At 43.3% G+C, this 11,745-nt stretch overlaps 1 protein-coding gene across 1 annotated transcript; it reads right to left on the bottom strand.

Annotated features, from left to right (window-relative positions):
* Positions 1–8,747: 8,747 nt before the first annotated feature.
* Positions 8,748–11,518, bottom strand: LOC128097828 (PRAME family member 12-like). The gene is made up of 3 exons (XM_052718595.1): positions 11,232–11,518; positions 10,206–10,799; positions 8,748–9,315 (listed from the first exon to the last, which is right to left on the bottom strand). Exons 1-3 carry the CDS (start codon positions 11,516–11,518, stop codon positions 8,748–8,750), a joined length of 1,449 nt encoding a protein of 482 aa, XP_052574555.1.
* Between the last annotated feature and the right edge of the window lie 227 nt (positions 11,519–11,745).

Genomic DNA, 11,745 nt, shown 5'->3' with positions numbered 1-11,745 from the left:
GAGACTGGCAGTCCCAGCTTCATGAAAGCCGCAGTCCTCTCAAGCTCCCCAACAGCTATGGGTTTGGATGAGACACTCTTTGCTCCAGTAGATGGGTCAACAGTGGAAAGGAATCCACTCTGACTAAGACAAGTCTGGGCATCATTTTGATGGAGAACCTGTTACTAGAATTTGATATACCTGAAGGGCCTGAAAGGATAATAACTACAGAACCTGGAGCCTGAATTTAACCTGCCCTGGGAACCAGTTGTAGAGGGAAGGGTTGGATGCTAACAGGCTGCAAAGAACAGGCAGCAGAAGGCTCAGCTTAGGCTGGGAAGTGCATAGGGCCAGGAACTCACTCGTGGTCTCTGGAAAGCAGATCTTTAGTAAGAATAACCCTGGGATTTGATAGTCCTGGGTCTGTGGTCAGTGGATGCAGGAACCACAATAGCTTCTTTTATTGACACCCACTGCTGGAGATTCCCTTTAAACTCTGGTTCTCTGGGGTCTATTTGAGACCCATAGCTCCATTTCTCCAGTAGATGATTAATACTTAGGTCTCAAAAATATGAAGACAAGATCTCTACTTGTACAGAGTTCAGTGTTGGAAGTGAAAAAAGTCAGTGAGCCAAAAAAAAAAAGTAGTGAAAAATATCACCAACAGACCTAAATAAACAAAAAAAGAAGTATCAGAGGTGGAGAGCATTATTAAGGAAATAATACAATCAAATATCTATAAGGAAAAAAAATGAGTCTAATCCAATATCCAAGAACTTTGGAATAAAATCAAAAGACAAAACTTAAGAATTCACAGGACAGAAGAAGCTGAGGTCAGCAGGTGCTGCCGGGAAAACTGGGTATCTCCCTGTAGAAGAATGAAACTGGATCCACATCTCTCATCTTGTAGAAAAATCTGCCTGAAAAATAGATCAAGAGAGAACAGTTTAGTGAGTGTCTTAGGGTTTCCATTGCTGTGGAGCGACATCATGACCACGGCGACTCTCTAAAGGAAAACATTTACTTGGAGCTTGCTTACAGTTTCAGAGGTTCAGTTCATTATTATCATGGTAGGACATGGCAGCCTACAGGCAGACATGGTGCTGGAGAAGGAGTTGAGAGTTCTACATCTTGCAGGCAACAGGAAGTGAACTGTCTCACGGGGAGTAGCTTGAGCATTGGAGACCTCAAAGCCCACCCCCACAGTGCCACACTTCCTTCAACAAGGCCACACCTACTCCAACAAAGCCGCACCCCCTAATAGTACCAGTCTCTTTGGTAAGAGACCTTTTCAAAAATAAAAATATGGATCATGTCTGAGGGATGACACCTGAGGTTTTCTTCTGGCCTCTACATGTGCGCGCGCGCGCGCACACACACACACACACACACACACACACACACACACGCAATCCATCTAGGAACTAAATGTAAGACCTGAAACTTTAAAACTACTGGAGGAGAGAAAAATACTATCAGCATAAGAAAGACTTTCTACAAAAGATTTTAACACGGAAAATAACTCAAAAAAATGGACAGAAGACATTGCATGATATGAGAAAAGCTTCTAAACAGCAAAGGAAATGTGAGTGAAGAAACAGCCTAAAAATAGGGGGTGGGGGGAAGAACCCTGCCACTACACATCAGACAATCAGACAGGGGATTAATATATAAACTATGTAAAGAACTGCAGAAGTTGAACACCAACTTTCCCAATCACCCAATCAATAAATGGATTAATGAAATGAATAGAAAATTCTCAAAAGAAAATAATATAAATAAACAAACACTATAAAAAGTATTCACCATGCTTTGTCAGCAGGGAATGAAAAATTAAATTTCCTTAAGATTCCTTCTCATGTTAGTCTAAACAGCAACCACCAAGAACACAAATAACAACAAATATCATTATGGGGAGGATATGGGGAATGTGGAGCCTTTATTTCCACTAGTGGGGATTTTAACTGGTACAGTAGGATGGAAATTTCTACAAATACTGAAAATGCAACAACCGTATCACCCAGCTATCCCATTCCTGGGTACACACCCGATGGTCTCAAAGTCAGCATGCCACAGGGATACTCACACATCTTTGGTTATTGATGAATGATTGACAATAATTACAATATTGAACACCCTAGATATCCATCAGCAGATGAGTAGATAAGTGAAAAGTAGTACATATACACAATGGAATTTTATTCAGTGGTAAAGAAAAAAGAAATCAGGAACTTGGAGGAGTATTTTCAGTAAAATGAAACAGAGAACCATGTTTTCTCTGAAATATAGACTATATAATTAAATGTGTGTTGGTCTTTTTTTGTTGTTGTTGCTGTGAACAGATATCATGACTAAACAACTTATAAAAGGAAGCATTTAATTTAAGAGGGTGAGTTCATGACCATCATAGTACAGAGCAAGGCAGCAGGCAGGCAGGCATAGTGCTGGAGCTTACTTTACATCTTACTCAAAAGTTGAAGGCAGAGAGTATGAGACTGGGTCTGGCATGGGCTTTTGTAATCTCAAAGCCCATCCCTAGTGACAGACCTCCTCCAACAAGGCAATACCTCCTAATCCTTCCCCAGACAGTTCTACCAACTAGGGTCCAAATATTTAAATACATGAGTGTATGGGGGTTATTATCATTCAAACCACAGTCATAGAGTAGAAAAGAGACAGTGAGAGAGGAGGAAGAGATCTCAAAGGAGGGGGACAGACAGAAAAAGGAGTAATAGAATATGTATGGTATGAAAATGGAAGAGAGAGCTGTTTTGGAGGGTAGGGAACCAGCGAGAGGTAGATAGTTGGAATAGGGGAAGGCAGTGGGTGGAGGGAGATGAATGAAAACAAAATAAAATGATATCTTTGTATGAAAAAGATGAACAAAACTGGACAGGAAGCATAGAACAGCATATCTTGCTTCCTTTCAGCAACTGCTCATTGTGTGCACCATCATAGAACATTGTGATAAGGAACAGACACCTATCTGTATACAAAAATTAAAAACTCTTAGCAGGGTGGGTGGTGGTGGCACATATCTTTAATCCCAGCACTCAGGAGACAGAGGCAGGTGGAGCTCTATGAGTTCGAGGCCATCCTGGTCTACAGAGTGAGTTCCAGGACAGCCAGGTCTGTTACACAGAGAAACCCTGTCTCAAAAACCAATAAACAAACAAACAAACAAACAAAAATTTAAGAACACTTATGTAGTAGGTAGCCATTCCAGCTTTGATCTGGAAGTTCCAACCCCATTGAGGCTTCAATAACTGTCATGCCTACAAGGTGGGGCCAAGAGAGGGCCCTGAAGACCCGAGATCTGGATGCACTAGCTCTCTTGCTTCCTGGACTCTGGATGCTAGAGGTAGACCGAGCAGAGTTCTCCAGAGAACACCACCAGACTGCGCTACACCTTTCCCAGACTCTGTAAACTATCCATTCACTTGTAAGTTACCCCACAAAATAAACCTCCCTTTTAACTACATGGAGTGGCCTTAGTAATTTCACCAATAGACAACACAATAACATACAGGATCCAGACTCCCTGTGTATTTTCCATCTCTATGTGACTTTTTTTTACTTTTCTTTTTAAAGGCTTTATTATTTTTAAACTATTTTTAATCTATGACTGTATATATACCCTTTTTCTTTTCTCTCCCAAGCCTATGTATATTTTTAAACACACTGTAACATGTTTAGAGGTTTATTCTGTCTAAATTTGTTTTTACTGAGCATCTGTATTATTCTTTGATTACCTAAGACAAATCTGAAATTGTTATGTCAGACATAGGCACTGTATGTCACTACATGTAGTGGTGGATGGTGCCTGGAGATGCATCTCTATACTGTGGTTGGCATGCAAGACATGAGACTAGAAAACCCCATTTGGCTCTGGTTTTCTGTGTTTAGAACCTTTTTAAGCTTTCTTGGAGCTTATGTGAATCTACATTGCCCAACAGTGGGCACTGTTTGTAGGTGGAAGTTTCTGTCATGCCAGCTGCTCCCAAATAACCACACAGAGACTTATTATTAATTATAAACGCTTGGCTGTAGCTTAGGCTCATTACTAACTAGCTCTTATGACTTAAATTAACCCATATATTTATCTACCCTCTGCTTTGCAGTGGTACCTTCTTTCAGCATAGCATGTTTATCTTGCTTCTCTCCATGTTTCCTCAAAACTGCTGAGACTCTGCCCTTCTTCTTCCCAGTATCCTCCAAGTCTGTCTCTCCCACCTAATCTCTTCCTGCCCAGCTATTGGCCAGTCAACTCTTTATTATAAGAGTAATATATATTTACAATGTACAATGATTGTGGCACAGCATTCCTCCCCAAGTTGTCTTTGTCTTTGTCATCATAGTCTCTGTCACAGCAATAGAGAGCCACTACTGTAGTGAGATTTGGTAGCTTGACTTTTCAAGAAAATTGTCCATTGCCATCTAAGTGTCATATTTACTGACTGACTGTTGTTTAGAATAGCCCCTGTTTTCCTTTTGCTGCCTCTTGAAACTGTTAACATAGCTCCTCTCTCCATCCTGATTTGGGAAGATGAGTCTTGATCCTTTTCTTCCCCTTGCTCTTTCTGGCTACATTTTACCAATCTTGCAAGGGAAGCCAGCTTTAGGTTCACTGATTTTTCACTCTCATTCTTAGATTTTTTTTTCTGTTAGTGCTTGGCAGAGATCTATCTGGATCTCTGTAAATTCAAAGCCACCCGGACTCTACAAGATTAATACAGTTTAAAAGAGGAACAGCTAGACAGTGGTGGCACACACCTTTAAACCTAGTACTTAGGAGTCACACACCTTTAATCCCAGCACTTGAGATCTTATGCCTTTGCTACCAGTATTTGGGAAGCACACATGCCATTAATCCCCACACTAGGAAGGTTGAGACAGGAAGTAAAATGGCTGGGCAGAGAAAGGCATATAAGGTGTGAGGAGACAGGAAATCAGAGCCCCTTTCAACTGAGGAATCAGAGGCATTCAGTCAGAGGATTCCTGGAGTTGGTAACATGAGAAGTGGCTGTGGCTTGTTCCTTTGTCTCTCTGATCTTTCAGCATTTACCCAAATATCTGGCTCCAGGCTTTTATCAAAAGACCAATTAGGATTCGTGCAACACCCATGCCAGCAGATCTTGTTAAACCAACCTTTATCGTTCTAGTCATTGCTCTACACAATTGTGTCCAAGCCCATGGGTTTTTTTTTTCATCTTTAATTTTATTGATTTATTAGTATTTTTCTCAAAATGATTTTTGTTAGTTTATATATTGATGTGTATGATGATCATGACTCCCAAGAAAATTGTATTTAATACAGTCTAAGAGGATTTGTGGAGGTTGCTGTAAAATTGTAAAGTATAAAAATTTTCCCCCTCTAAATTCCTGGTTAATAAGGACTTGTTTAATTGGGAAAAAAGAATTCAAACGTCTTTCTGTTTATACATAGACACACACACACATACACACACACACACACACACACACACACACACACACACACACACACACACCAAAAGAAACCAGTATTAATTTTAGAAAACAAATATTAAGACTTTTTTATTTTTATGTATTTTTTAAGCTCACAAGTCAAGATTTTAATTTATTTAATTATTTAAATTATTTAATGTAACAAGCTAAAGCATAATTTGACATATATTTTGACTCCCCCCCCCCCACCCCCACCCCCCCCCCCCCACCCCCCCCCCCCCCCCCCCCCCCCCGAGACAGGATTTCTCTGTGTAGTTTTGGTGCCTGTCCTGGATCTTGCTCTGTAGACCAGGATGGCCTCAAACTCACAGAGATCCTCCTGGCTCTGCATCCCAAGTGCTTGGATTAAAGGTGTGTGTCACCACCACCAGGCTTATTTTGATTACTTTTAAGTAAGTCATCACTTTCCATTATAATGATGGACACTGACTATAAATACTTTTTTAATATATTATTTTATTTTAAATTTTGTTCATTTTACATACCAACCACTGTTCCCTCCCCTCCTTCTGCTTTCTCTCCAACTCTCCCCTCACCCCACCCTCATCCACCCCTCAGAGAGGGTAAGGCCTTACATGGGGAGTCAACAAGGTCTGGCACATTAAGTTGAGGTAGGCCCAAGCCCCTCCACCCTGCATCAAGGTTAAGCAAGGTATCGCACCATAGGGAGTGGGCTCCAAAAAGCCAGTTCATACATCAGGTATAAATCCCAGTCCCACTGCCAGGGGACCTACAAGGAGACCAAGTCTCCCAACTGTCACCCACATTCAGAGGGCCTGGTTCAGTCCCCTGCAGGTTCCCTAGCCATCCATCAAATATTAAGACTATTACAATATTTTCCTGTATTTGACGTTCCAACTCTCATTCACAAAAATACATGGCTATGTTCGTGTTGAATGGTTCCACTCATGTGAGGGAAAGCACAGCCCTCTAATGCAAAGCTGCTCTCGGGGTAACATGTAAATGAGATGCCTTTGCAGTGAAGGAAGCAACTACTGAAATGATATGAATCAGGAGAACTGAACTCCCTGCATAACCAGAGACTATTTTGGAGACAGTTGACAAAAGCCCTACATCTTATTGTTAAGTGATAGAGACATCAAAATTAAAAGCAAAGCTTGCAGGGTAAGACTTAAGAAAATTACTAAGGAGTGTCAAAAGAAGGGAAAATGGAACTAGGCACAGGGCAGTTATGAATTAATGAAGGATAACAGGAGGGAGGACAGTGAAAATGTGCTGGAGATACTAAGGGAGAGGATTGAGTCCTGCTTTGATCTCTGACGAGCACCCAAGTAAAGGAATAATGGAGTAGGATTTCTCAGTTCTTCCAAGTACTTAAGAACCATCCTCCCCATTGGTGGTGTCTCTGTCATCGTCTCCTGTACCTGGAGTTTTTCTGGTCCTGCCTGGCCCACAGTCAGGACAAATCTCTCTCCAGCTAGTACTGCAGCTGCTTAAACCCAACTGAGTAAACACACAGAGACTTATATTGCTTACAAACTTTATGGCCACAGCAGGCTTCTTGTTATCTAGTTCTTCTATCTTAAATCAACCCATTTCTATCAATCTATACCTTGCCACATGGCTCATAGCTTACTGGCATCTTCACATGTTGCTTGTCATGGCCGCAGCTGGCAGCGTCTCTCTGCCTCTGCCTTCCACCTCCCAGAATTCTTCTCTCTGCTTGTCCCGCCTATACTTCCTGTCTGGCTACTGGCCAATCAGCATTTTATTTGTATAGAGTGATATCCACAATAGTCTCCTTTTTCAGTTGATCGACTCCAGCTGATCATGCCTGGCAGCTTCATCATCATCATCACCCAGCAGGCCAGCCTCCTCAGCAGAGTCAGAGGCACCTGCCTCAGACTCCGTGCTCACACTGCTGCTCCTCATCACTTTTGTTCTTCATCTCTTTTAGGGGTGAAAAGGTCACATCTGCCTATTTGTTCTGTTCTTTTCCATTTTTCCCAGGCTTCCCTGCAGAGAATCCACTTTCTTAATGGCCTGAAGGTCAATACCTTTTAACTTTCAGACCTGGAAGAAGAACCCTGATGTTGACTCTTCCCATTGAATCCACTTTTACCTCTCTGTGGGATGTTTCCTGACACACATCGGCATTTAGAATGCACCACAGCCTGAACAATGGGAGGAAGAGGAGGGACAGAAGCTGGATTACTGTACATCCAGTCATGATAATCCCAGTGAAAGTCATAGCCCAAGTCACAACAGGCTCTTAGCCTGTGACAGCCAACCTCTGTGAGCATTGATGGAGCTGTAATTCTATGAACCTCCACATTTTTCTAGACTGTGCTAATAATCAGGGTCTGTGTTCAAATGCCACTCTGCTCACAATCACATCAATTACCAGGGATGGTTCTGTCCAGAGTGTGATTTTAAGTGTCCTTCACAGTTAGTACATTGTATGAATTAGCAGGTTTTAATCACAACGATGTGTGAGAACAGGGAGATTTATTTTTTTAATGAAGACCAATGAAAATACAGAGTAATTAAAACCATCTTATTGCTACCTGATCCAATGAAAGGGAGTAAAATAGCTGGCTTGGCTACTCTCTTAGCAAATCAAGACAAAGCTCACAACTAAATAGTTAACAACCAGGTCTCACGTCAGTCAGTTCTCTACGCAAGGACTATTTCTTCAGCCATCTTCAATGTGTGCTCAGCACCTCCTATCTGAGTATTCTGGGATGGAATCTCCTGCTTTTCTCCAAAACCATCTTCATAGGAGAGCAGGTTGATACTGCTCAGTTCAGTTTGACAGTTCTGTACCAATACTCCACCAAGCAGTCAAACAATGTGACTTAAAGAGAGGAAGACAATGTCATAAATGACTTCAGTTCATTTTGATGCTGGCAAGTCTTAGACCAAAATGTCCTTGATCATACTTCATGAGGTCAAGGGACACCTTGACTGTGAACCTAAAACTTAGATTACTGACTGAATAGGATACAGATAAGAGCACTCAGGTTCTTAGTCTGACCATAAGTTTATAACTATCACATACTTGGAAGTCCGTGGTGAACCTGTTTTGACATAGGCACATTTAGAAATGCAAATTTGCCTTTCTTTTTCCACAAGACAACTGGGGCCATGAGCTCATTATATTACAAGTCAAGATAGACTCTGTGGTGTGGATCCACTGAACACTATTTTGTTTCCAATGAATCACACAGTGTCTGAAACCATGTGTTCTAATATTCCATGATTAAATTCACAACACCTAGACTTTCATTTCTCAGTATCCAGAAACAGCCTTTTCTTATTTATTGCCAACACCAACAAAGTGTGCTCTCCATGTCATAAACACAGCGCCTATAGCATTCAAGGCAGTGGCGTGTAGCAAAGGCTACACTCTTGGGCTGCCTTTGCGCAGTGACTATATCCCAGAGCTCAGGACATACTTGGGTAAATTTCTCCACTAGGATATAACCCTGGCGATCATAGCACTCTAGAGGGGCAGGGTAGAGCTCTACAGTCAACTTGCTTAGATTGGCCATGCTTTGCAGAAGGTCCTTCAGTACAGCCATGGACAAGTTATTATCATAGAAATTGACCCTGGTGAGCTGGGAGCACTGGCTCAGGGCAGGCAAGAGGGCACTGAGCTGAGAGTCCTTCATCCTGCACTGCATTAACTCCAAGTTCTGCAGTGTGTCTGCTACATTCTCTAGGAGAACTCGGAGATGTGTGGGACGTATCTTGGATAACTCTACACCATTGAGGTTCAGGTGTTTGAGGTGACAGAGCCTAAGACACTGTGACAAGTGTTTCAAGTATGACTGTGAGAGCTGACAAAGAGTGATGCACAAGGACTCCAAGGGGGTCTTCAGGCATCTAGGGAAAGAACAGGAAATTAGTTCTGGCTAATGAAGGACATTAGGAAGGTTGACGCTGTGACAGAAGGGACCACATATGTAAAGTCAGTCTAGCCTTATGCTGAAGGTCAACACTTGGGATACAACCTGTTGGTTCCTGCTCATTTAATTGTCTCCTGAGACATATACATAAGGTGGGACAGTCTCAGACCACAGATCTGTAGCTCCCTATCCTCACTCTGTCAAACAGAACTAAACTTTGCAACAGCAGGCTGGGAGGTCACACCCAGAGAGGACCATCACAAACAGGTTCTGGAAACATCTCTATATGTGTCCTGCATAGCTCATCACTGTCCCTCTTCTCAATCACATCCTCTATGCCTGATTTCAGGGCTCCAACTTTGAAAGTGATGGTGCCCCACCCCAGCATCACCCATTTCCACCTACTAAGTCTCAACCTGTGCTCATATTATCCTTCTCTCTGGCAGAGTTCGAGGCTGACAGAGGATCCAACACAAGCTGGTCCCTGTTCACAGAGATGTGAGTACAGAGCTCCTTAGGATCCTGTGCAGGTGTGAGTTGTCCACACCTCAGGGCCTGCTAATCTTTCGAGTTCCCTCCTGTTAGTGTAGCCAGGATCTCAAGGAGGAATATCCAGAGCACACTCAGTGGGTCTGACCCACCCAATGGACCTGCTTTCCAGGCAGCTCTCTAAACATCTCCTACCCCAGCTCTGACTCTGCTAAATGAATGGTCAGTTACGAAGGAAGCAAGTCCACCCTTAGATACTGTAATGAGTAAACCATTCTAAAATCCACAGTGTCACACACACCCCAGGGGACAACTAATGCTGAAACAAAGGGAAAAGGTTTGCTGTCACAGTAGAAACAGCTCTCCATCCTTCTTTACCTAAACAAATGCTTCATGTGGTCAGAGGAAAAGGAGACTCCATTCATAGAGAAATGCTGGAGACAGTTGAGTTTGGAGAACTGAGAAAGGAACTTGATCGCACACTTCTCCTCTGTGTATGTCAAAATAGGACATACAACCCTGTCTGTGCTCAGGTAGATCTGAGTTAGACGGAATTTGTGAAGATTTCTCATACGGCCAAGGCAAGATGCAAAGTGACCCAGGAAGGGCAGAACCTGGTTTGTGAATAGTTCCAATTCCTCGATATAGTGTGGATGGAAAATGTCCAAGACCTTCTTGATAATCTCCACAGGAAGGGCACAAATAGTCATCCTCAGACAGCACAGCCGCACAGAGCCTTTTCTCTGCTGGGCCCACTGCAACAAACATGTTTGGTGTTCTTTTAGCTGGAACCTGAAGCTAAAGTCAGTGACCACCTTCAAACGCGGCCTCAGCACGTATCTAGGAAGGTACCTCCCTACTTGCTTCTCACTCCCAGTCTCTGTTGAGTGGGCTCCTGCCTGTGGTCCAGTCCATACACCCAGGAAATCGTGGTGCACATTCCTCAAGTCAAGTACTTGCAGCTTCCACCGTCTGGGAGGGAAAAGGAAGGAGTTTCATAATGTAAACCAGGAACTGACTCAGAGACAGTTTATGTCCCACTTCACTATTGTCAGCTCCAACACAGCCCCTCTCACCTGCCAGGCCAGGACTCTTAGCACGAACTGCATCTGGAGACTTTCCTCCCTCCCTCCATTCAATGACTCTAGACTTGGGTCTCTTTCACATCAAATGCCTGTAGGAGAGCCAGGGGAAGGCTCCTCCCACTATGTCTTCATGGACTATGAGCTGTCCTCCACTCCTGACTGCCATTTATATCAGCTCTCAACTTGAATAGAAGTTCTACAGACTTCTAAGTTGTGACAACAGAAGCCTCTGTCCACTTTGACCCCATTCTCCCTCACCTCACATGAATTTACCACTAGCTCAGTGACTACCCTTCTCTTCTCCTTGGGCCTTGCTTACCTGGGACGAACCTTCTGTGACTGCAGCATGTCTAGGCCTTCCAGAACAGCTTGCAATGCCTCCACATCGGGGGTCTTCATCAGGGCCCCCACAGGGAGGCAAGCAAAGGGCCAGGCTGCCACCATTGCCTTCAGTAGTCCCAGGTGTCTACCGTCGAAGGCCTCCTTGAACAATGGTGGGAAGAAATTTGTGGGCATGAACTCCAGGGCAGAGATGGCCAAGGCCTGGTTGCTCAGCAGGCTCTGCACTGCCAGCTGCTGGAGTGTGGGGATGTTCTTGATGCTCATGCTGATGGATCTTCGTTCAGGAGGAACCTAGGCAAGCATTTAGGAGACATATTTTCAGCTTATGTTTTGGGAATTCCTACTTCTCACATGTTGCAGGAACCAGAGGATCAGAGTCCTTGGTCTAGTAATAATGGAGAACTCAGGGTGCTCTATTATACCATCTGGTGGTGTCAAAGCCAAACGTCCATCACTCTCAGCATGTGGAATCTCTTATAAGCCCCTACACA

The sequence above is a fragment of the Peromyscus californicus genome, unplaced genomic scaffold, assembly GCF_007827085.1.
Source record: "Peromyscus californicus insignis strain IS unplaced genomic scaffold, ASM782708v3 Scaffold_5__1_contigs__length_169319896, whole genome shotgun sequence".
NCBI classification, from domain to species: domain Eukaryota; kingdom Metazoa; phylum Chordata; class Mammalia; order Rodentia; family Cricetidae; genus Peromyscus; species Peromyscus californicus.
Note: the sequence above shows the minus strand (reverse complement) of the source record. Positions and strands in the feature narration are given on the sequence as shown.

Bases quoted from the DNA above. Each gene is read 5' to 3' on its own strand.
- LOC128097828 (XM_052718595.1), bottom strand. From the start codon at position 11,518: ATGAGCATCAAGAACATCCCCACACTCCAGCAGCTGGCAGTGCAGAGC. The intron at 10,800-11,231 runs GTAAGCAAGGCC...TTTCCCTCCCAG, and splicing joins TCACAGAAGGTTCGTCCCAG to ACGGTGGAAGCTGCAAGTAC. The intron at 9,316-10,205 runs GTAAAGAAGGAT...TTCTTTCCCTAG, and splicing joins CACATGAAGCATTTGTTTAG to ATGCCTGAAGACCCCCTTGG.